This window comes from Notamacropus eugenii, chromosome X, assembly GCF_028372415.1.
Source record: "Notamacropus eugenii isolate mMacEug1 chromosome X, mMacEug1.pri_v2, whole genome shotgun sequence".
Classification (NCBI taxonomy): Eukaryota; Metazoa; Chordata; class Mammalia; order Diprotodontia; family Macropodidae; genus Notamacropus; species Notamacropus eugenii.
Window position 1 is genome coordinate 75,041,021 of NC_092879.1, and position 25,926 is coordinate 75,066,946.

Consider the following 25,926-nt stretch of genomic DNA (forward strand, 5'->3'; position numbering starts at 1 on the left):
GACAGCTTGAGAGGAAGGCACTTAGAGCTCTAGGCATGAAAAGTTTCACAGCAAATTTTTTGCAAAATAAAATCAAAAGACATTCTACATATTTACTAAGAAACATTGATATAAAGGACATAAGAAAGTCACCATTTTCAAGAGGTCTACAGATTTACACAAATAGAAGAAGCTAGCATAATTATTTGCTAGAGATGGAAAAAAGGACAGCTAATGTCATTTGCTTCCTTTCCTTCCCAAATGGGTACAATGTTAAAAGAAAGGGAAAAATAAAAGTAGAGAAAAAAATAATAAAATATTCTGAATTGCATTAGTAAACAGTGTTATTTATAAGATGTTAAATACTCTATATCTGGAAAGATTTGCATTAATTGCACTCAGTATAAAGTTGTTCCTACTTAATATCTTGGAAGCATATAACTATCTCAAAAATACTTCAAATTATTCTTACCTCCTCCTTGCTGATTTCCATTGGATCCGAACTATTTCCAGACCTACTGCTTTTATCTAGAAAAAAGAACCAATCAAGTACAGTATTTATGTTTCAAAAGCATTATCTCAATAATGTTACAAAAGAATAAATACAATTGCCAATACAAAAATTAATTTCTGCTCTGATTTCTTTAATTAGTGTGGTATTTAGGTGATATTGCTGTGACCACATTAGATTTAAAGTTAATACAACCCCTGTACCAACTAGCAGGCTACTCTCACCCTTTTCCTCCATAAAATTAATTATGGTGTAAGCATTAGATAATTTCATAAAAAGTGATGTCATTTTTATGTAAAGAATCTCCCAGTACAGTGAAACTGTAATGAATGATACTTTACCCTCAAGGTGACTCTGTTCTCATAAAGCTTGTACAAGCAGAGCAGTAGGAGTACAGCAGGGCCTAACCTAACAAGTAAGAAAGGCTTCAAACCTAGGCATTTCAATGGACATTCTTGCCAAGTATGAGTCCTGGCCTAGCTAAATTTGGAAAGGCCTATGGCCACAAGACTACTCTTAAGGGAGGAATTTTTTTTGGCCAAAGGAACTCAGAAACATCATCTACATTAGAGGTGCTGAAGAGTAATGATCTATCTATGATCTATGATATATATATATCATATCATGAGTGGAGGAAGTACTCACAGGAATGAAATGACAGATTCCTAAAGAATACTGAAGCAAATGATTGTTAACTTTCATTAAAACTATGAGAACTTTATTCCACTAAGAAAAAACCATCAGTTCCACAATTTAAGCTCATGAATCTTACCATTTCCTTCAAAAATCCTGTCAATGTAATACACACACACACACACACACACACACACACAATTAATATTCTCATATGACTAAATGACTGTTTAAAAAACTGACCATTAAACTACACAGTCACTAAAAGTACAAAAAAGTAAAATGTATATTACAACTCAATTCCTATTGTAGAAACTGTCACTAAGGGAACTGAAAGTCAAAGTAGTTTTGTCACTACTCTCAGGGCCTAGTCAAGCTCTCTAAGACTAAGGTTGCAGAGATGTCAACTTGTACTGGTCAAGGGTGCTTCCTTATCTGAGAGTTCTCTATACCAGAGAAATAACAGATCCAGTCTCTACCCCTTATGTGTCTCCCAGTATGTGAGGAACCCAAATTATTCAGCTCAAATAGTTTAATTGCTTGGCTGGGGGGCAGGGGGAGAGAGGGGGGTCCCCAAGCAAGCACAAGAAGAAAAAGAGAAGAGTAAGGCCTAGAGTGATTAATGTTCAATTTTGACCAATTTTATCCAAAGTAACTTTTATATCAATTTGAATTTAAAAAGATAGGGTGGGGAGAAAGAAAGAGAACATTTCAAATTATCCGCCCAAAAGTAGCTGGGAGACACAATGTCTCATCTTTACTTGTGATATTATGTTTTCTGATTGGCAAGCTCTTGGTTCAGAATATGGTGAGGTGGGAGAAAAGAGGGTAGAATGGGAGGGGGGGTGGGAGTACAGTTCTGGGGTAGAAGAATGACGACTTCTTATTGTAACATCCTTAGCCTGTACAAATATGGGGCAGCTAGTACCTGCCTGTCTCATTGTCTCTCAAGGGAAAGTAGGGACAATAAATACCATTGACATATCTCGCAAATATAGAAATTCTAGCCCAGAATTCCATGGTTCCATGGAACACAAGTAAGGAAATTTTGCCAAACAGAATCCCAGAATCTTTAAACCTGAAGGAATATAAAAGCTCAAACTGATAAAAAGAATTGCTCCATAGAAAGAATGCTCAGATTTTATTAATGATATCCCTACCTTTCTCACTGGTGCTTTGACTCTTCCTCCATCCCACAAATCTAGTTATCAGGTCCAAGTAATTCCATCTCCACAATGTCTCTTTCATTTGTCTCTAGGACATCATTTTTACTACCAGCCAACTTTTCAGGCCCTCCCTGAGTCTTACCTGACTGTTTGGCAACCCCACAACAGGGCAACAACCCTACTGGTTCCTTTTCCACAAATGTATTTTATCCTTTGGCTCTCATGAGGTCAATTTACTGTTCAAAAACATTCAATGGCCTCCAATAATCTAAAGAATCAAGTCCAAGTTCCATAGCACTAGAATTCAAGGCCTTAAACAGCCTAACTCCAACCTATCTCTGAAGCCTTACAATATTTAAGCCCGGTTAGTCTAGAGTAACTTGCCATTCCCAAACACGTTGTACTGTTCCCACTTCCTCAAGTAACTTCTTCCTATCTCTACCAATTGAAAGACAACCATACTTAAAAGATCAGCTCAAATGTCCCCTATTATATGAAGGGATGTATGCCTAATACACCCAAAGGGGAAGAGAGATCACATAGCACTTTATACTCCTCTTAAGTACTGCTAAGATTCAAGCAGGGCCCTCTCTGGGGACGTGTCTTATCAAGCTTCTGGACTGTTAGCTCCTTAAGGCAGGGACTTGAATCTTCTTTATTTCTATACCATGTTAAAAGCCTGTCAAAGTGTACTGTTCATAGTACATAAGTATTAATTATTTGTTGAATACTAGGGAAGACAAGCTCTTAAGTTATAGCCTACCAAGCAGAGTTATTGTGAAGCTATTTATGAAAAGAAGGGTCAAAGTAGGCAGTGATTAGGTAGACTGTTAGCAAGGTACTTAATTTCTAGCTCTATGTTGGTACATATCTCATTCAATTGGACAGTCTTTTTTGAAAAATACATACAAGTGATTAATAATGAGAAACTGGGTAATATTTTACTGATATTTTAATAACACTTATTTTTGCCGAAAGAAGAATAACTGACTGGAATGGGTTATAAAGCCACTCTCTCAGCTATTGAAACATACAAAAACCTGAGAGAATGGCCCCTGTAAGCCTTTCTCAAGGTACCACCATTAACCCTATAAGAACAAATTTAACCGATTAAGGAGAAAATAATAGCCTCTCTAAAGCTGGACTATAAAAATATGAAAATCATCAAGTGATAAAAAGCATCAAAAGGTCAAATATGGAAAGGAGTTCACTGATCAGCCCAAAAAAGAAACAAACAAAATATGCAAATTCTGATCCTGGAGGTTCTGGGTGCTCATGATGCTGTAAGAAAGAACTTATCAAATAAACATTTGGAAGGACTGACTTCCCCTAAGCAAGTCTCTGAAGCACAACTTCACTGGGATCTAGCAAAGCAAAAACCTAAAAATGTCATTCAATCAGATTCAGTGCTCTAACTTATTAAATGCAAGGCAAATGAATATATAGGAAGAACTATACTAAAATCTAGAGAATACCTCAACCAAAGAGAGGGTGGGAAGGAGAGAGGAAAGAAGGAAACTACGCACAAATGAGACAAAATTTTAAAATAAAATATTAAGGAGAATATAGTAACATATCACAAAAATGATATACCATTATCAGATTGGATTTATACCAAGAATAAAAAATTGGTTCAATATTAGGAAAACAATCAATATAATAAACCATAGTAATAACAATAAAAATCATATAATTTTATCAAAAGATGCTAAAATCCAAAAATTTTAGTTACCTGTGATATTAACACCTAATGTCAAACTGACTTTATACTAGGGTAAAGCTCTGGTTGAAAATAAGAAAAATTAAATCCTAATAAAGACAGCATCTCTAAGGTCCAAGCAGAAATTGAACAATGACAGGGTGTTTTTGGTTTTAGTGGATAAAAAGCTAATGGTTAATAGGTTTAAAGACTTTTAAATATGTACATACAGCACCAGCAACAGTAGTTGTTTGGAAAGTTCTACAAATTTCTATGATCAGAGAAAAAGAGAGTGCACAATCACTAGAATGAAGACTGACTGTGCCCAAAGGTAACAGAAGTGAGCTCTCTCAAGGAATTGTGGGGATTGGCCAGGGATAGGGAGAGCAGAAGGGTCCTTCCCAAACATTAACAGCAAGGACACTAGTAAAAAAGGGAATTGTTTGCCTATGAGATCAGATCTTGCTAGTAAATCCTTGCCTTTACAGAAATATAAATCTGTCAGGGAAGGTTAAGACTTAATTGAGTCTTAGGAGCTTACTGTGGGAACTCTGTACCTAAGAGGATAATGAGCATCATCTCAAAGGCAAGAGGACACAGCAGACAATATTGGAGGTATTCGTTACACACAAGCCCAAAGATTAACATCCTCAAAAAGGCTTTAAAGGACTAAAGGACTAGAATTCTATTTTGAATTTCTTTTGTATTCTTTATAAGGCTAAGAATTCCTACTAAAGATGGTCTCAATGACCATCTCTTGTTATAATTCTAGGTAGGACTAAGTCAACTACAAAGTTTAAAAAAGACAACTAAATTCCCTCTAGCACTGTACAGTAAGAGAGGAAGATAAAAAAATAAGCAGTAGGAATGCCTGATTTCTACGCTATTCAAATAAAGTCATATGGTGAATTTAAACATTTCTGAAGACTAAAGCCAAGTGTTTCTGGCTGCTTCACTTTTGTTAAGAAAGGGAAGGTGAGAACCGTCAGAGTAAGGTTATTCTATCATTGGTACAGCTTTGACTTCTGTAAAAAATTCTATTGACTCTTACAATTTTAGTGATTAAAGTTTTGCCTATGTGATCTATAAGTACCATCAACCCTATGGCACATCGAAAGTTTTCTTAATGTAAATGTTATATACTTCACATATTTATTCACGGTAGTTGAGCTTCTTGAGAAAGTTTCTGAATAACCAGGAACACTCAACTAAAAGTAAAGTCTTTGTTAACAGAACATACAATGGCAAACAGAAAGTTAAATTATTGGAAAATATTCCAAGATTCTACAAGATAGGACCCGTCAGATTTTTCCCATTTACCTATAACCTTGCTCAAAGTCAGTCTTGGAGGAGAATGTGCGTCTTCAGATTCTTCAGAAGAGTGTGCCAGAAAGTCATGAAGTTTCTGCACCAATGTATTCAACTTGCTTTCACTGTCAAAAATAAAAAACTTTAGTCTCTGAGGTTAACACTTAAGATTTATCAAAAATAAGTAAAATTCCTCAAAACCTGAATATCCAAATATATCCCAAAAGGTTTTTAAGGACTTTTTAGCCCTTTAATTCACAAAGGAAATCAAAATGACCAAAAGCAACGCATTAAGATGCTAAAATAAAAGTATACTAGCTCTCAAAAGATAGTGCTAAGTGTTGAAATCAAGCTGTCTAAATTTCTTTTTAAAAATCACTTTTTAGACTGCAATGTATATTAAAATATTTAACATAACTGGTTATTTTAACATGGGAAGTTTTTCAATAACAATTTAATAAAGTTATTTACCAATTTTACTTATTCATTTTGTGAAAAGTGGAAGCAAGAATCTACCAAACCATCAACCTACCTCCTATTTCATTGCTTAATCAAAACACTTTTTAAAAAATCAATACTAGAAACTACTGGGAGAGGCAAGGTGGTATAAAGGATAAAGCATTAGATTTGGACTCAGTAAGAGTTGGGTTCAAATCCTGCCTTAGATATTTACTAACCTGGTTATTTGAGTAACCCTGGGGAAGTCATTTAACTTCTCTTGCTTAATTTTTTTACAATGCAAAATGAAAGAACGGGGCTGTATGGCTACTAAAGCCTCTTCCAGTTCTAAATCCATGATCCTATTATCCAATGATAAAATCAAGAGCGTTATTGAGGGGAGAAAGTAGTATTAAACTCATGGCTGAATTACAGACACCCCTGAAATACAATCAGAGCATTTAGAGCTTGGAAAAGATCTTAAAATCAATTCACACATGAGCAAATGAAGCAAAGGTACTTGGTACATGGTCAGATAAGAGAAGCAGCAGAGATGGGGTTTTAATCCAGGTTCTGTGACCTCAAATTCATAGATTTTTATACCAAATGGTCTCACATCTTGCAATACTCACATACCAACTTCTTTATTATAATTCTTCAGCAAATCAACATCTGGGGATTCATACAGGCAATAGGCCTTAGATCTTCAGATCTTTCCAGATCCGGGAACTTAGACATCATGTTGGCTGCAAACTTGTCCCAAACCAAGGAAACTACCACTAGTTTCATCTATTAACTACATTGCCTGGTCATGCAAGGTGGGACAGGGTGGAGCGAGGGGAAACACCCAATGCCAGCACCAGGCAATGCCAGGGCCAGGATTACATCAAGAAATGCTCCCAATAAACAAAGTGGTGGTTGAGTTCTACAATACTATTAATGTTGCACTACAATGGATAAGAGTCAAAGGATATGAACAAAAGAAGCGTTACAAACTATGAACAATAATAGGACAGAATGTACCAAACCAATGATAAAACCAATCAAAATAACCTGGAGGGTTGTACCTCACAATTAGAAACTGAACAAGATAAAAAAAAATAGGACTAATCAATGACAAGAAGGGTAGTAGAAAAGATCAGCATGTTAATACAGTGTTGGTGATGTAAATTAGTACAACTATTATGGAGTTTGCCTCCATGGAAAAGAAGGTAGACTAAGGTAGCAAAGACCCCAGCACCATTAATTTATTTAGCTAGGCTAGCAGTAGCCAATAGAGTGGATCAATGACTCCTCAGTAGTCAGAGACCCAGAGTCGGAGAGGGCAGGGTCTTTTATGGAGATGAACAGGATGACAGAGCAACATTTTCAGCAACAAAGGTATGTCTTTTTATAATTGACCAGAAAGTAAAAATACCCTCTAATTTCAGTGTGCTATGATTGCTTGGACCTTCCCTTCTAAAACCCCCTTAACCACAAATGAGACATATGATTCAGATCACAAGATAAAGGGAAGACAATTTTAATTGGTACATATTTGAATGAGGAGGTGGGATAAGTGTCATCCCAACTCTTCCCCATTTATCATTGGGAGATGAGATCGTTTCTCAGATGATGGGGGTTAGTCTTCAAGCAATGACACACAGGCAATGAAAGTTGCTACCATGATGAGCTTGACTAAACTGATTGAATAGTAACTGTAGATTAATTAACTCTTAACAAAATAGAATTAAAAATCAATTTCAATTTCACAAATTGCTAAAATGTCCATGCCCTTTGACAAAGAGATTCTACTAGTCTTAAACGCCAAGGAGAATGATGACAAAATGAAAGGTATAAATTGTGGTATATGAACGTAATAGAATACTATTGTGCTATAACAAATGATGAACAGGAAGACTTCAGAGAGGCCTGGAAAGACTTATATGATCTGATGCTGAGTGAAAGGAGCAGAACCAGGAGAACTTGGTACACAGCAACAACCACAGCGTGTGAGGAATTTTTCTGGTAGTCTTAGTACTTCATTGCAACGCAAGGACTTAAAAAATTCCCTAAGGTCTCTTAAGGCAAAATGTCTTCCACACATCCAGAGAAAGAACTATGGAATTCGATCACAGAATGTAGCGGATCATTTTCTTTTGTATTACGTATTGGTTTGTTTTATGATTTCTCCCATTCATTTTAATTCTTCTATGAAACATGACTAAGGTGAAAATGTATTTAATAGGAATGTATGTGTAGAACCTAAAAATAAATAAATAAATAAAAATTTTAAAAAGATTTCATTTTAGTTAGAAGGCAGAGAAAAATACACAAGTTGAGAAGTGAAATTTGGAGGACCCTGAATGCCAGGACAAAGAAGTTGTATTATTTAATAGAGCAAGAGGAACCACTAAAGATTTTTAAAGCAGGGCTAAGAGATATGCATTAAGAGAGCAGTATGAAGGCACAGATTAGACAAGGGAGAAACTAAAGGAAAGACAATTATGATGGCTTTATATCACATTAGATTGGAAGATAGCAAAGGGCCTAAAATAGAATAGATGCAATAGGAATGGAAAAGAGGGAGTACTGATAGAAAACACCTGAGGCCAGGACTTGTCAACTGACTTAATATGGAAAATCAGGGAGACAGATGAATAAAAAGACAGCTCAGAGGTTTCAAAGTCTCAGTCACAGGGAAAATGATGATCAGTTGTTTGTTTTCAAAACATATGTTAACCTAAAAAAGAAAAAATAATTTTAAAAAATTATCCAGCCTACAACAAAAATGAAAAGAAATAGATGTCATAGCAACCCACCACTGGGAAAAAGAAACCCAAAACAAAAACATACCAAAACACTCACAGCAACGTTTTAGAGGCTGCTAGATGGGACAGTGGATTGAACACGAGGCCTAGAGTAAGGAAAACGTAAATTCAAATACTCAGACACTAGCTGTGTAATTCTGGGCAGGTCACTTTGCATTCTTTCATTTATGAACACAGGAAACAAAACAATTTTCTGAGACATATATAAGCTTCATCAAATGCCAGCGGGGTCCATGACACAAAAAAGATTAAGAACTTCTGCATTAGAATGATGGCTACCGAAGTCTTGAAGCTAATGTAGAGTTCCAACTGCAAGGGGAGCTCTCAGGTGAATTACTCATGCAAATGCAGGTAAATCAGTTAAAAACTCCAGATGGAGACATGTTCATCAAGGGCTAAGTTTGTGTCTACCTGGCTCCATAAATATTAATTCCCATTGCATCTGGCTCTCAGATAGCAGTTAAGGAAGGGGGTCAAGTTGCTAAATGAAATGGTTTGATCATTTGGATCTCTCCCCAGCTTACCACATCACATGACAACAAGATCCTATCCTCATCTCAAAGAGCAACCCAAATGGTATCATGCTTTAGCTCTGCATCTCCCCAACACCACCTAGGTATGGGCAGATCAACTAGTAAAATAGGAGATCAGGACAGAGATGGAAGAGATAAATAAATACTGCTTGCTGTAAGAGTGAAGAGTTAATAAGGGGTGCAGATGGAAGCAGAGGCCCAAGTTCTAAGTGGGAGGAGAGTAGAAACATCCTCCTGGAGAGAGTGTCATGAGTGTAGCTCCTATAAAACAGTAAGGAAGCAATTAATCTTGAGATTCCAGGAGTGCTAGTAAAACTATACCATGAAATCTAGCACTCAAGTAGTAGGGGTTCTCTAGTTCTACCTAAGCACCATCCCATTTGGATATGAGACTGCAAAACACTGTTAGCCAAGCTACTATCACAGCAAGGGTCCTGCAAAAGGCCCACCAGGGAACTGCAGCTTCAACAGGAGGTGGTAAAGGGCAGGCCACGGAGGGAAAAGGCACCAGGAGGTTTTAGAAATTAGTACCTATATGGGACCTTTTAGCAACCACTGTGCAAGTTATAATGCACAAAGCAAAATGTAAAAACTTAAGAGTTCCCTGAGTCACGGAATTGTAGTTAACATCAAATAATATCAGGTCCCCAGGAAGGTGAAAAGGAAGCTGGAGTACTTTGCTATACCAATTCCCCACAAAACAATCCAATGAGAAAGGCAGGTGGCAGTCGACAGTTTGCAGTACATTAGAGAAAATACAGTATGCCTTCACCATCCTTCCACTAGGTTACATGAACTCTCCCTCACTGCCACACTGAAGGGGACAGAGACCTAAAACAGATGTAGAGAAATGATGTACATAACAATATTGATACCTTAATTTTGAATTGGACAAGAGACATCATAATGGCTAAAGAAAGCCCTTTACTGAACTAAAACCATGTTGAAGCTATTGTCAAAGCTGAAGTCCAGTGAAAACAGGGGCATCAGAGCCCATGATGCTATGTTGTCCTACCAATGGGATCATGATATTCCTAAAGACAAGGTAACTATTTACTACCCAACTGGGTTCTTAATGCTAATAAGACCAACTTAGTCTATGAGGTCATCAAACAGTCCCTGGTGGGCAAATTGGACCTCTAAACCCCACCTCAGGGAAAGAGTTTTGCCTTTGCTAATCAAAGCTTCATCATCCCACCTCTTACTGCCAGATTCATATGCCCCAACTCCAGGAAGCCAAATCCAGGAAAAATCAATGCCACCTTAGCGGGGGAGGAGATGCACTCCTGTCTGACAGTTCTCAGATCCAACCTCCAATAACCTCTTAAAGACTGATTTTGGACAGTGTTTTGTTTTTGTTTTGTTTTTTTCCCCACAGAACTGTCATTCGTGCTTTGAGGTTCCTAAAACCTTAAGAGGCTCCACACACCTAGGGAAAACAGCTTTGGGTCCCTCTTATTTGGCAGTTCTTTCTTCTCTGGAATAATATGTGGACAACTCCTTCCCATAAAAGGTCTAAAGGATCAAAGGGTGATATTGTTTGGAGATACATGGGGGAAGTAAAACTGTCACTAAATAATTATGATGAATGTTTACATATATGGAAGAAAGAAGATCACCTTGTTAAATTAGCAATCCTGAGTTCTGGGAAGAAGATGAGGGAGAGAGACCTTATTCAACTTCTGAGAAAGAAGGAGCCAGTCTGTCACAGCTGAGGCCTCTAAAGGAATGGAAATTTGTTATCACTCCTTCAATGGTGCTCCCAGAGAAGGGAGCATCCTGACTGGTGGGCTATGAAAATGAGAGGGTAGTGATACAGAGCAAGTTACAAAGTTAACATTGGCACTCAAACAGATTGTATGAAAAAGGGGAATTTCTAACAATCTTACTAAAGATGACCCAGGCAGTGATCCAAATTGGTGATTGTGCTGCAGGTGCTATCATCTCTGCTGGGGCTTTGATGTTCCTGATGCTGGTCCAGATTATCAGCATGACCAACCATAAGTACCAGATCATTAAGATCCAGGATTCAGTTCTCAGTGAAGGGTTAGTGGCAGAGGAAGTGTTGGATGCCTAGTATTTACTCTCTTCCACATTTGGTCAATTCTTCAGGAGGCCATCAATTTTTCCCTTCTTTTTCCAAAAGCACTGCCTACCAGGTTCTGTACATTACCCAGAATAAGGCTGTTCCATAAGGGTACTAAAGTAAAGGATACTAAAGGGTGGAAGGTCCTCGGGAAGTCCTGAAGGATCTTGTGACAAAGAACCATCAGGATCTCTTAGGATCCCATTGTGACTTTATAGATTAAGTTGGATCATTCCCTAAAATGCAAGGAAGATGTCCGCAAGATTTGATTGTCCCGGAGGACTAAGGTTCAAGGAACTTTGCCATTGGCAGGTTCCTTGTGACCACAAAAATGTCCTTGTGACCACCTGATGACATGGTTTCCGGGTTACCTATGGGCAAAAAAGGCCTATTCATACAACTCATAATCATCAGACTGGCAAAGCTGATAAAAAAGAAAAATCACAAGTATGAGGATATGGGAAAACAGGAACATTAATGTACTTTTCATGGAGCTATGAACTAGTTCAATCATTCTGGAAAGCAATGTGGAACTATACCAAACAAAATATACCAGTTCTATACCTCAAAAAAATCAAAGAAGGGTCAATACATACAAAAATATATATAGCAGCTCTTTCTGTGGTAGCAAAGAATTAGAAACTGAGGATATAACCAAGCAATTAGGGAATGGCTAGAAAAAGTTATGGTATATGCACATGATGGAATACCATTATGCTGTAAGAAATGATGAAAGGGATGGTTTCAGAAAAATCTGGGAAGACTTGAATCAACTGTTCATCAATTGGAGAATGGCTGAACTAGTTGTGGTATATGAATGTAATGGAATACTACTGTGCTATAAGAAATGACTAACAGGATTGTCTTGGAAAACCTGGACTTACATGAATTGATGCACAATGAAGTGAGCAGATCCAGGAAAACATTATACACAGTAACAGCAACACTATACAATGATCAATTATGAATGATTTAGCTATTTTCAGCAATATAATGATGCAAGATAATTCCTAAGGACTCATGATGAAAAATGCTATCCACATTCAGAGATGCAGATCAAAACATTATTTTCACTTTATTTTCTTCTTTTGGTCTGTTTCTTCTTTTACAACATGACTAATATAAAAATATGTTTTACTTGAGTGGACATAATATACTATATCAAATTGCTTATCATCTTAGGAAGGAGAGATGTAAGGGGGGGAAAGATCTGGAACTTAAAATTTTCTCATGTTATGTTCTGTTTTGTTTTGTGGTTTCTCTCATTTTAATTCTTTTAAGCAACATGACTAAAATGAAAATGTATTTAATAGGAATGTATGTGTAGAACCTATATAAGATTGCACGCTATCTCAGGAAGGGAGGGGGGAAAGAGGGAAAAAAATCTAAGATATATATAAGTGGTTGTAGAACACTGAAAACAAATAAAATAAGTAAAATAAAAATAAATAAAATTTAAAAAATTAGATCTCAAGTACAGAAGACTACTCTGAGTTATGGTAGGCCCACAAAACCACTGACTGTGATTATATGAATGTAATAGAATGTTATTTTACCCTAAGAAATGACATAAATGAGCAATTCAAAGAAACATGGGAAAACCTGTATGGTGTGACATCGAGAGGAACAAGCAAAACCAAGAGTGCAACTAGTAACTACAATAAGGTAAACAGAAATAATAAAAAAAGAGAAGATTATCTACAATGGCTAATATCAGTCCTGGAAAAATGATAAAAAATATAACTTTCTCCATTATACAGGTATAGGGAATCTAAACCAGAAATGATGAATATCTACTAGTCACTGTGTGTATTAATTTTGCTTAATGTTTTTCTTTGATACAAGATATAGTCTAAGAGTGAGAGCTGGGGAACACAGGAAGATATCAGGAAATTACTATGGAATAAAAACAAAAAACAGAGGTAAAACTGGGAGTCAAGAATATCTAGGTTTGATTCCTGCCTAAAATACTTATAACCTATGTGATAGGAACAAATTCATTCCCTTTTTAGGATCTCAGTTTCATCATTAATAAAATGAGGTGATAGGATTTAAGGACCTCTAAAGGATGCTTCCTGCAATAAATTTCAAATTTTATGAAGACAAATTCCTGGGAAAGGACCTCCATTTTACAGTAACCACTAGGAAAAATTGGCAAAAGTTAGTTTGGACAAATCATATAATAATTTCAAGTGGATATAAGATGTAAATATATAAAAGTACACCATAAAAAAATTATAGGGACTTGAAAGGTTAACTTCACAATTATGACTAGAGGAAAAATTTGCGCATAGACAAGAATACATGAAAAAATAAATGAATTATATATGTTTGTTATACGGGATCTCAATTATATAAAATTTAAAAGCTCTTGCAAAAATAAAAACCAATGCATCTAAAATCAAAAGAAAAAGATATAGACTGGGGTCAAAACCTCTGCATTAAATATCACTGACAAAAGTCTTGCTATGCAAAACTGATAGAAAACTGAAACCTATCCTCCCTTAAACAAGTGATTAAAGGACAGAGGCAATTTCCATAACAAGAAATAGTCTGCCAATAGTCACCTAAAAAAAAAAATTATTTAAATCCCAAGGAACTGCAGATATGTGATTTCATTAGCGTCTGAAGTCCTGGTGGAAAACTTCCATTAATGTGTACCTGTACCTGCCCCTAAATTTACCATCTCAGAGGTAAAATTGGTGCAACGAAAGGCTAAGTGACTTGACTACAGCCCAAAATCTAGTAGGTGTCAGAGACAAAATTTAAACTTTGGTATTCATTATGCCATGCTACCTCTCACCACCAATCAAACCAGCAAAGATGAAAAAAGATGAGAAAACTCATCAGAGCATCTATGGAAACAAAGTCATATTCATTCACTGCTGGCAAAAGTAACTGGTTCAACTGTACAACAAAACAACTTTGGAATGATGAAAGAAAAGTTAGTAAACTCTTGATATGGTCAAACACATATCTCACTATGTTTGAAGGAGGCTACTAACAGGAATAAAAACCTATTTGTAGACAAATGATCATTTGTGATAAGAAATTTGATTTATTCAAGGTCACATGGTTACTAAGTGACAGAGCCAGGATTTCAGCTGAAGTCCTTTGACCCCCAATCCAGCAATACTTCTACTGCATCATGTTGCCTTCCCAATGAATGATGTAGATTATGAAACCTAGTCCAAAAGAGGAAAGGAAAAAAATGTCTTAAAACAAGTGTTTATATTCAACCTCCCAATGTACCAACTGAAAGGGGAGAATATCAGTTTGGATAAATTCTAGCACATTTGGCAGGGCACCATTTAACAAGCATTTATTAAACACTACATTAGGCCCTATGATCAGCAAATGAGGTCCAAATAAAGGGGAAAATAGTCTCTGTCCTCAAAGAACTCACATTCTAACATGAGAGACAACATATGAATGATCAGGTACACACAAGACAGATGCAGAATTATAGAAAGTGGTATCAGGGGTAAGGCAGAAGAAGTAGGGAGGACTAAGAAAGATATGCTTGAGAATGTAGGATTTGAAATGAGCTTTGAAGAAAGTCAAGGAAGGCAGAATGCCAGAGGTAAAGAGGAAGAATATTCCAGGAATAGGAAATAGTGATGATAAAGGCTTTGGGGGAGGAGATGAAGACAGCAAGCTGACAGGGGTAGCTGGAACACAGGGCACACAGAAAGGAATAAAGCATAAAAGGAATGAAAAGGGCTAGGTTGTAGAGGGCTTTAAATATCAAACAGAGTAGAGGTAATATGGACAAACCTGCACTTAGACAGCTGAGTGGAGGATTGAATGGGGTAGAGACCTGAGGCAGAAATAGAAGGGTCTTGCAGTTGTCGAAATGAGAGGTGATGGGCGTCTAAAATGGACTGGTGACTGTTACGTAGACAGGGGAAAGGAGATACGTACAAAAAATGCCTAAAGACCAAAACGACATGATTTGGCAACAGATATATGGGAGGAGTCCAAATGAATAATGAAAGATTATACTGAGGTTGCTAGTCTAAATGACTGGAAGATAATAAAAAAAACTGAAAGATGAAGATATTGAAGATATCTGAAGAGAAAGATACTGAATTCTGTTTTGGACATGATGAGTATGAGATATTAATAGGACATCTAGTTCAAGAAGTGAAAAAGAGCTAGTATTACGGAATTGTAGCTCAGTAGAAAAAACTAGGATAAGATAGTCACACACACTTACATATGTATGTATATGAATATATACATATTTTTCATATGATACACACACACACCTATTATGTATATATGTACTAGCTGTGAGGCAGCTAGGTGGTGCAGTGGATAGAGCACCAGTGCAGGAGTCAAGAGGACCTGAGTTCAAATCTCACCTCACACACTCAACACTCACTAGCTGTGTGACCTTGGACAAGTCACTTATAATGCCAATTGCATCATCCTGGGTCATCTCCAGTCACCCTGATGAATATCTGGTCACTGGATTCAGATGGCTCTGGAGGAGAAGTAAGGATGGTGACCTGCACAGCCCTCCCTCACTCAAAACAAAGTCAAATGCAAGTCATGTCATCATTTCTCTGATGGCATGGTCTTCTTCGGCAATGAAGGACAAACATACACACTAGCTGTGATCCTGGGCAAGTCACTTAACCCAGTTTGCCTCAGTTTCCTCATCTGTAAAATCAGCTGGAGAAGGAAATGGCAAATGCCTATAGTATCTTTGCCTAGAAAACCCCAAATGAGGTCATGAAGAGGTAGACATGATTAATCAACTAAACAAAAATGGGTCAGACAGTGCAGGAGATAGAAAGGAGATCAAAAGCAGTTCCTAAAATGTTAGGTGAGTGACAGTGCAAACCTGGATGACTGAAAGGATATAATAATAATAATATATATACATATATATAATAGAAGAGTTCAGAAGATGGAAGGTTTAGTGTTAGAATTATAGTTAGAGAATTTGAGAAAGACATTAAGCTCTGTTTTGGGTATGTTGCATTTAAAGTGCCTAGAGGAAATGTACTTGGAAATGTGAATTGAAAAGGGAGCTCAGAAGAGAGATCAGAAGTAAATAAATAAATCCAGAAATTGCCTGCAATTAATCAATAAGTATTAATTAAACATAGTGCCAGGCACTGTGATAAGTGCTGGGGATACAAAAAAAAAAAAGGCATAAGACAATTCCTGCTCTTAAGGAGCTTAGAATCTAATGGACAAGACAACATGCAACTATGAAGAAAATATAACCCAGGGGAGATAATGAGGTCACCAAGTAAGAACACAGAAAAGAGAGCCTAGGACAAAGCCTTGGGGGACAATCACAATTCCGTGACTTTCTAGAAACCACATTTCATATGAAAACTACCTGCTTCTTAACTTCCATGCTTTTTAAATCTACTCTTCCCTTTTCCTAATTTACAAACCTTCCAGAGGAGACTGGTGAGAGGAGAGAGTGAGCCCTACTTCAATTCTTATTACTACTACAAAGAATTGTAAGGTAATTCTTTCCTTTTCATTGTATACATGCTACAAAAATAAAAGTTAAAATAGCCTTGGGTCCTGAGCTCTAGAAAATGTTTCTACATATCTTATTGTCCAAACAAAACCATTACCAGTGACAATTTCCAAGAGAATAAGTGACAACAAAACACACATCTAACATAAATCCTAGATCAAAATATACAAGTTAAGCAATATTAGTGCATATTTAAATTATCACTTGGTTTTGTTCTTCTTAAAATGGAAAACAATTGTGTTTGACATATTTACTATATTATTTATAAACTACAAATCTCAGTTCCATTAAGTTTCAATTTTAGGACCTTTGCTACCTCACTCTTACATCCCTTAACAATTCCAAGGAGGTGAGAAATTACCTACTGTAACTTGCAACTACAATTTTCAGTCTGGCGGAAGAGGGATAAGAGAGGAATGGATAAAATCTGGCCTAGAAATTTAGTTCTCAAGTACAGAATTCATTGTAAATGCAAGTCAAACAACTTGGGATGGAGGTTACATTTTTGTGATAACTAAGCCCAACAAAGTTAACTTCCCAGAGGCAGGAGAGCTATCTCACACTTCCCTTAAAGAAACTTCAAACTTTCTTCCCCGGATTATTTGTTTGGATAAAAGCCAGCCCCACATTGGACATGCTTCCTCATAGATTGGCAAAGGAAAATTAAAACTATCCTAAACCACCTGTTTTGTACATAACTGAAGCCCAATTTAGCTCTAAATGACCAACTAACTGACTGAAATCTCAAAGGATCAGGGGCCCTTACTGGATAAGGACCACAGTGCAGAATAAGATAGCAGTAACCAAACATCTCCCCAGATCCCATCACCTTGGAATCACCAAAAACTTCCAAATCCCTAGAGCTAGCTCTGAAAACAGCAGTGCCAAAAAGCCTGCAACTTGAGACACTGCTCCTTCCTACCACACACCTGGGACACAGTGCAACATTAACATAAAGTTCCAAATCAAGATAAAGGGAGGGAAAAAAAAGCAAATAGTTTCCAAGAATATAAGTCATTCCCCAACTGATACATGGTCAAAAGATATGAACAGGCAATTTTCAGAGGAAAAAAATTAAAGCTATTTATAGTCATATGAAGAAATGCTCTAAATCACTATTGATTAGTAGAGAGATGCAAATCAAAACAACTCTGAGGTACCACATCACACCTATCAGATTGGCTAACATGACACAACAGGAAGATAAATAAATTTTGGAGAAGATGTGGCAGAGTTGGAACACTAATTCAATGTTGGTGGAGCTGTGAGCTGATCCAGTCATTCTGGAGAGCAATTTGGAACTATTCCCAAAGGGCTACAGAAATGTCCATACCCTTTGACCTAGCAATATCACTTCTGGGACTGTATCCCAAAGAGACCATAAAGATGGGAAAAGGTCCCACTTGTACAAAATATATTTATAAGCAGCTCTCTTTGTGGTGGCCAAGAACTGGAAACCAAGGGGATGCCCATCAACTGGGGAATGGCTGAACAAGTTGTTGTACATGAATATAATGGAATACTATTGTGCTATAAGAAATGATGGAACAAGAAGACTTCAGAGAGACCTGGAAGGACTTATATGAACTGAGGCTGAGTGAAAGGAGCAGAACCAGGAGAACATTGTACACCGTATTAGTCACAGTGTGTGAGGAATGTTTCTGGTAGACCTAGTCCTTCACAGCAATACAAGGACCTAGAACATTCCCAAAGGACTCTTGAGGCAAAATGCCATCCACATGCAGAGAAAGAACTATGGAATTGGAATGCAGAATGAAGCAGAATATTTTCCTTTGTGTTATGTTTAGTTTTAGTTTGTTTTTTCTCATGGTTTCTCCCATTCATTTTAATTCTTCTATGCAACATGACTAATGTGAAAATATGGTTAATAATAATGTAAGATTGCATGCCACTTCAGGGGAGAAGGGGTGAGGGAGGGGGAGAAAAATCTAAGACTTATGGAAGTGATTGTAGAAAACTGAAAACAAATAAATAATTTTTTTTTTTAAATACCAGGCTTTTTAGAAGTTAAAAAAAAAAACCCTATTAAAGCTAAAAAAAAAAGATTGCATGCTGTCTCGGGGAGGGAGGGGAACAGGAGGGGGACAAAAATCTAAGATACATGGAAGTGATTGTAGAAAGCTGAAAGCAATTAAATATTTTTTAAAAAAGAAAAAGAAAAATGAGCAAACAACAAAAAGAGGACCTGACCATAAAAAGCTACTAGGGTGGCAAGGAAAAATCAAGACACAAATTCTGAGGAAGACAATGAAGTCAAACCAGTAACAAGCAAAGCCTCAAAGAAAAAAATGGGAATTGGACACAAGTTCAACAAGAATTCCTAGAATAGCTAAAAATTTTTCAAAGAACAGACTGCCTCACTTCAGAACACTGCCAAATGCCAATGCTGAAGTAACCATCAGACTACACACAAGGAAATCCTGAGAAATGCAGAAATAGTGAAATGAGGAAAATAACAATATTGTAAATGTGAGAGTGAGTAGCAAAGAAGTAGAAAAAAAAATCTTAAAGTTAAATGAAGCTAAGATCTAAGAGCCAATGGGAGGTGTACTCCCAAGTGTTCATCCATACCAAGAGAAGCTTTCTGGTGCACCTCCATTATGAAAAGAACTTGTTCAGAGGGGCAAGACCTCAATACAAATTGGCTCGGTATCAATCCTGAAATTCAGGTTTAATTCAAGTTTTAAAATTGATTTAATAGTTTCTGTTAAGCGATAGATCTAGAGGCAGTGTTGCAGACTGGAAATGGATTTAAATAATTCCTCAGATGTTTGCTGGTTACACAACCCTGGGCAAGTGACTTAATCTCTCTGTTGCTTATTTTCCTCATCTGTAAAATAAGAGGCTTGGACTCAAAGAACTCTAAGGTTCTTTCCAAGGATAAATCTGCAATCCTACGAATATTTTCCTTATTTTCATAGTTCAGGACTTTTTTTTTTATTTTTAGACATATTATCCCCATAATTCAAAAGTACTTCATGCCACTTTTTTGCTTACTGAGTCAAATTGTTATAATACAAATTACCTTCCTAAACAGATTTCATTTGTTACCTAAAAGGAATATCTATTCATTAGTTGGGAGTATTTATAATGTGGTGTCACATATAAAGTTTCCACGGTTAACAGAACAATGGTTCTGTTACTGAAGTGTTGTTCTAAAATAAATGGCTTTTCATGGAGTGGAGTTCATGAATGACCTGAGGGGGACACTAAGGCAGAAACACTGGCCTGGAGGTGGACTTTAAGATGGAAGTGATTCTTCTTGAATATCTCTTTATATTCATAAAATCAATAAGGTCCTCATGAGAGAAGCCTGTAGAATATGACAAAGAAAAAGATATGGAGGTGCTGTGCAGTAAGTTTTGACTTCCAGTCTCAAGGCTGTGGTTCAAGTCCTGACTTCACTAAATTGGTATGGTAGAGAAAATGCTGAATTTAGAGACAGGAAGAACCAGGACTAAAATCCTGCTTTTAGCCCTTTGGAATTGAGACTCAGCCTCCTCTTCTTTGAAGAGTGAAAATAACACTTGAAGTACCAAACTCATAATCCTAGTGTCTAAAAAACGCTGGGAAATCTAAACTAAAGGATTATGAAACTTTAAAAAAATAAGTAAATGAAATAAATGGTTTTCAAGTAGAGGAGGAGTAGGGAAGGAAAAAAAGCAATGAGTAGATTTCATTTGAAAATGAATATAAAATAGAAAATCAACTAAAAAACTAGTTGAAATAATTAACAACTTTGGAAAAGCTGCAGGATAAAAATAAAACCACACAAATCATCAGCATTCCTTTATATTACCAAAAAGTTCAGCTGCAAGAGATAGAAAAATTCCATTTAAAATGGAAGATAAACAGAATATCAGAGTCAAATGCTTGTAATAACTTCAATAGGTCACATCTCCTCTATATGGGTAGTGTCAGAAATTCTCTTTTGTGTTCTTCTTTGTATGTTAAAATGCTCCTGTTACTCGATGCCTGTTTTGTCTTATTATGCTCTCTTTGCCTATTCGTTCAATTCGTTCAAACATCATCACACAGCTGTATCTAACACTACTCTCTCCAGGGAACCCAAACCTCCTACTGCCTGCTGAACATGTCAACCTGGAATTCTAAGACGGTTCCCACGGACAACTTGAATTCATTATGGAAAAGTTTGAAATCAGGCTGTCCCTTAAACCTGCCTTTTACTCTCAAAAGTGACAATTTATTTTGAGAATACCACCTTAAGAGCTGTTTTTGACTGGGGAAAGAGGATTAGAAAAGAGTGGTCAAATAATTTTCATTCCAGATCCAATATCATTCCCCTTCTCTCTGTTCACACATATTCCCATCACCACAGTTCATGCCCTCATCTCCCTTACTCAGATGTCGTAAGACCCACCTAACTGGTTTCCCTGTTTCCAGTCTTTCCTATCTCTGATCAGTCCTTTAAACAGCTGTCAACATAGCATTCCACCAAAAACCATCAGCAGGAGGATTTATAATGCCTCCAGCAAATTCACAGTAGGGGTGGCAATCATGATCTCACAAGGAAGAGGAAAAAATTACTACAGTTAGAGGAGATAAGCAGGGAAACTACATTAGGCTTAACGGCAGAACAGATAATGAATCAATACTTAATATATATGCACAAAATGGTATATTATTTGAAAATTCAATCGATATGCAAAAGTGAAAACAAAAAAACTATTCATTAATAATAAAACGAAATATTAGCTAATTGGATGAGGAAAAATAAATGGCGAAATTCTAAAATTTAAAAGTAATTCACAACAAATCAAAAGGGAAATAAAGGAAATAGAAATAGAAACTATTTCCCTATTGGTCTCAAATCCAGTAACTTAAATGAAATGAGTGAATGTTCTCAAAAATACTAAATACCCAGATTAACAGAACCCACCCCCCCTGACAAAAAAAGTAATACAATTTCAAAAAAGAAAATGAACAAGTCATAAAGGAACCCCCCCCAAAAAAATTCAGTAGCAAGGGTATTTACAAGTGAACTCTATTAAACATTCAAAAAACAATTCCACTGCTATAGAAAGTCTTTGCAAAAATGGGAGAAGGGATTCTATGAAATTCCTTTTGCAACAAATGTGGTCCTGAAACCCAAATCCAAGAGAGAGGGGGAAAAAAACTATAACCATATTGATGCAAAAATATGAAATATTTGCAAAAAGACTACAGCAACACATTAAGAAGATCACACACTGTGATGAGTTTGTACTTCTATCAGTGATTCCAGGTTGATATAACTTTAGGAAAATTATAAAAAACACTCATCTCTCCTAAAAATACTGAAAATAAAAAAAATATACTTTTTCTTAATATGACTAAGTGTGTTTCTTAAAAAGAAGGGCAAATATTAATTGTCATGGATAAATTTTAGCAGCCTTTCCAATAAGACTGGGATAAAGTAAGATTGTGAATAGTCACCACTACTATTTAATGTAGTTCTTGAAATGCTAACTACAGCAATAAGACAACAAAAAATAAATTGAGGTACTAAGTTAATCAGTGGAGTTTATATTTTATCCTGGAAGCACTAGGAAAGTCAATAAAGAATCTTGAGCATGAGGTTTCCATAGTCAAATACGTATTTCAGGAGTAGCTATGTGGCAGCTCTATAGAAGAGGGACTAGGGAAGAAAAATTGGAGGTAAGGAGACCAACTAGCAGATACTGCAATAGTCCAGGAGAGAGGTGATAAGGCTCTGAAGAGAAGTGGTTTTGTTTAAGTGGAGAGGAGAAAGATATGGGAAACCAACAGTTTGACTATAGGGGTGAGGAAAAGGTAAAAGAGCAGGATAACTGCCAGACTGTTATGACTATGATGGTGCTTCCCTACTCTCCCTGGAAACAGAGAAGTTTGAAAAAGGAGACAGTTTAGGGGAAAACAGGCCATAACTGTTTCTAACATGCTGAGGCTACAAGGTCTATATAACACCCATATGAAAATGTACAACAGAAAGCTAGTAACAAGAAATAAGAGCTCAGGAAAAGCCTGATGGTAATAGACATACATACAGACAGACAGATTTGGGAGGCAACAGCACAGAGGGAACTGAACTCACACATACTCAAAGTCCCCAGGATAGACCTTAATCTCTGTCCATGCTTATGGGTGACACATATATGATGAGCCAGAAAAAATAGTCTGAGGAGACTCTGAGATGTAAGTGGAGGACCAGGAGAAAGTAGTGCTGAAAAAACTCTTGAAGAACAGAAAAGGGTAGAAAATACATGAATCTAATTTTATGTAAATTTAAAACTTTTATAAAAGAAAAGGCAATACATTCAAAATGAGCAAATAAACAAATCTGAGGGGAAATCCTTATATCAGAAACATCTATAAAATGAAGGAAATAGGAAAGACCAGAGAAGAATGTAGCCTGAAAGGCTCTGTGATAGAGGGCACCCTGAAAAAGATAAAAAGAAGAAAGCCCCAAAGGTGGAGGTCTTGAAAGCCCCAGGGAATGGCAGGAACTACAGCAGTAGACTGGCATATCTCTGCTGAGAGACAACCCAGGCCCAAGGACTCTGAGGTCCAGAGCATACTGCCTCGAGGCACCTAAGAGGGCCTTGCAAAATCCAGTACCCAGACCCTCAAAGATTCATGGGGGCCCAAGTTCAGAAAGTAGAGGTCAGGCCAAGAATACAGGGGAGCTGGTCAAGACCAAGCAGGCCAGATGACCTTATCCAAAAGGGCAGCAGAAGGCTGTGCCTATTCCTAGAATAAAGCCCCAATTTGGTAACTAAAGCTGGACAGACAAGTAAGTGAAGAACACACTGATCAGTATTTAAAAAAAAAAAATTGTAAATCTAGAGATCCCTCAAAAGAAAGTGACTCTCTAACAAATATAAGCATAGAACCAAAGGAAAAAGTGAGTTTTCTGCAAGGATAACAGGAATACCTAGGTAAAATGAAGCAAGAGATTAAAAAATGGAATAAAACCTCCTGAAGCAAAGTTGGAAGGAGAATAGCTTGAAAGAAAAAATGACAAATTTTTTCCAAGATTAGTGACTCCCTAAAAACTAGATAAGATCAAAGAAAAATCAATTACTATATGAAACAGTAAAAATATTACAACAAAATCAAAAGATGAAAAAGACAAAGAAAATGTAAGAAATGTAGTATCAAAAACAAGTGATCTGGAAAATGTCAAGAATTAATAATCTAAGATTCACTGGATCCAAACCAATCTATAAAATGTATCAGATGGAATTGTGAAGGAAGAAATTCAGAAAAAGTCACAGTGAGTCCTTGTCTGACCCAGATTCAGCATGGGGAGGAATAAAGAGGTCTACAGACACTGGCAATACAGGGTTTGAGGAGTATACCATTCACAGAATGCTTCAGTGCTGAGGAAGAGGCTATGTACCAGCATAAAACGTGGCTCCAGAACCATCCTGGGACACCTCAAGATACATATGGGGCACTGCACACAGCACAAATAGCAACAGGAAGCTTTGTCACCTAGTGCTGGGCCCCAGGTCCAGGGTGGAATGAGAAGGGAACCTGTGCAAAATAGCAGTGCTCCAGGTATGGAGACCCTGGGTGATATACAGAAATGGAGAAGTTCAGATGGCAGCAGCTGCAGTGGGAAAGCTCAGACCTCAAGCTCAGAGAAGGGTTGTACTTCCAGCACTTCACCCAGGCTGCAAAGGAATAACCAAGCTAAGAAACCCAAATCAAAGGGGAATCTACAATTCTGCCACTTTGAACCAACAGTGTTTTCCAGTTAGCTGCCAGGGGCAGAGTCTAGCAGAGCTGTGTGCTCACAGACACAAACACAGGTCAGCAACTTGCAGAACTCACCAGGAGGGACAGCAATCGGACTGTTTGCCCTGAAGTAGAACCTCTGGGGAGCATGGAAAATTTTCAAAGTCCCTAGCGTGTGCCCCACATCCTAGAATAACTCAAAGAAAGCGGCAACAGGTCCAGTCCACACCCTCCCTCCAAAAGAGTGGCAGAGGTCAGCCCTAGCATAAATCCAAAGTTAGGAAGTAGGTTGGAAGAACGGGTAAACAAAAAAAGAAGCACAGCATAAGTTAACATAGGGGCAAAGATGCTGAAGATACAAACACAAAAGAGAATGACACTTTCAAGGTAACTCCATTTTCCAGCAGCAACAACCAGGAGTACATTACTGTACTCCTTGAAAACCATGAAAACAGAAAACAGAAAAAAGTCCTGGAGTCTATATATCAATAAATTATAAATTAAGACTTCCTGGATCTATTAGAACCAGAGGGCAAAGTGAAGAGAGAAAGAAGCCATTCTCAAACGAAAACCGAAAAGGAAAAATATCAGAAATTTCATAGCCAAAATCCAGTGATCTCACATTTGGAAAAACAAAACAAAACCTGAAAGCACACAGAAAGAAGCAGCTCAAGTAACAAGGAACAATAGACAAGATCTCACGCAACTTAGTAGCTTCTACCAAAACCCAAAGAAGGTTTGGAATACACTATTCTAAAAGAAAAAGATAAAAGATTTATGACTCAGAATAACTTGGCCTGAAATCCTGAGCATCATTCCTAAAGGGAAAAATGAACCTTTAGCTGAATAGAGAACTTTTAAGCATTTCTAACAAAAAGATCTGAGGAAGAAATACAAACACAAGGATTGAGAGAAAGATGAGAAAGATAAATTCACTTGAGCAATTGGAAGAAGCTACATGATGATGTAGTACTAACACTCCAAGTAGGGTTATAAGAAATAAGTGTCCCTTCAGAACCTGGAGGTTTCTGAAAGGCATTGAGGGAGTTAAATGAGAACTAGAGGTCCTGCGGGTGGATTGAATCTATCCTGAAAAGGGGAGAGAGGAGGAAATCAATATACTCATGTTACTGCTGTTGAATCTTTTAAGTCATCTCCAACTCTTCATGACCCTATTTGGGGTTTTCTTGACAAAAATGCTGGAGTGATTTGCCATTTTCTTCTCCAGCTCATTTTACAAATGAAAAACTGAGACAAACAGGGTTAAATGACTTTCCCAGGGTCACAAAAGTAGTAAATATCTGAGGCTTAATTTGAACTCAGAAATAACAAGCAAACAAAACAAACTTCCTAATGCTAAAGGACGGAAGTAATAATGATGCCACATATGCAAAAAAAAAAAAAAAAAAAAGATGACGACTGCATAAAAGTGAACAGAAAAAAGTTTACAAGGAAGCACAGACAAGCAGGACAATTCTGAAATAAGATGTGAATTACTATATACTTTAAAA

The 25,926-nt window shown here is 36.9% G+C and overlaps 1 protein-coding gene across 13 annotated transcripts in view; it reads right to left on the reverse strand.

Moving 5' to 3' along the window:
- Window positions 1–25,926, reverse strand: part of ATRX (ATRX chromatin remodeler) — a 203,040-nt gene that overhangs the window by 146,196 nt on the left and 30,918 nt on the right. For all 13 annotated transcript variants that reach the window (XR_011971248.1, XM_072626950.1, XM_072626952.1 and 10 more), the window contains 2 exons: window positions 5,309–5,421; window positions 452–507 (listed from right to left, as the gene is read on the reverse strand). Coding sequence is in view for 12 of the 13 variants with exons in the window: in XM_072626950.1 (XP_072483051.1) it covers window positions 452–507; window positions 5,309–5,421 (169 nt within the window). In the remaining variant the exon portion in view is untranslated. The remainder of the gene's footprint in view (window positions 1–451; window positions 508–5,308; window positions 5,422–25,926) is intronic.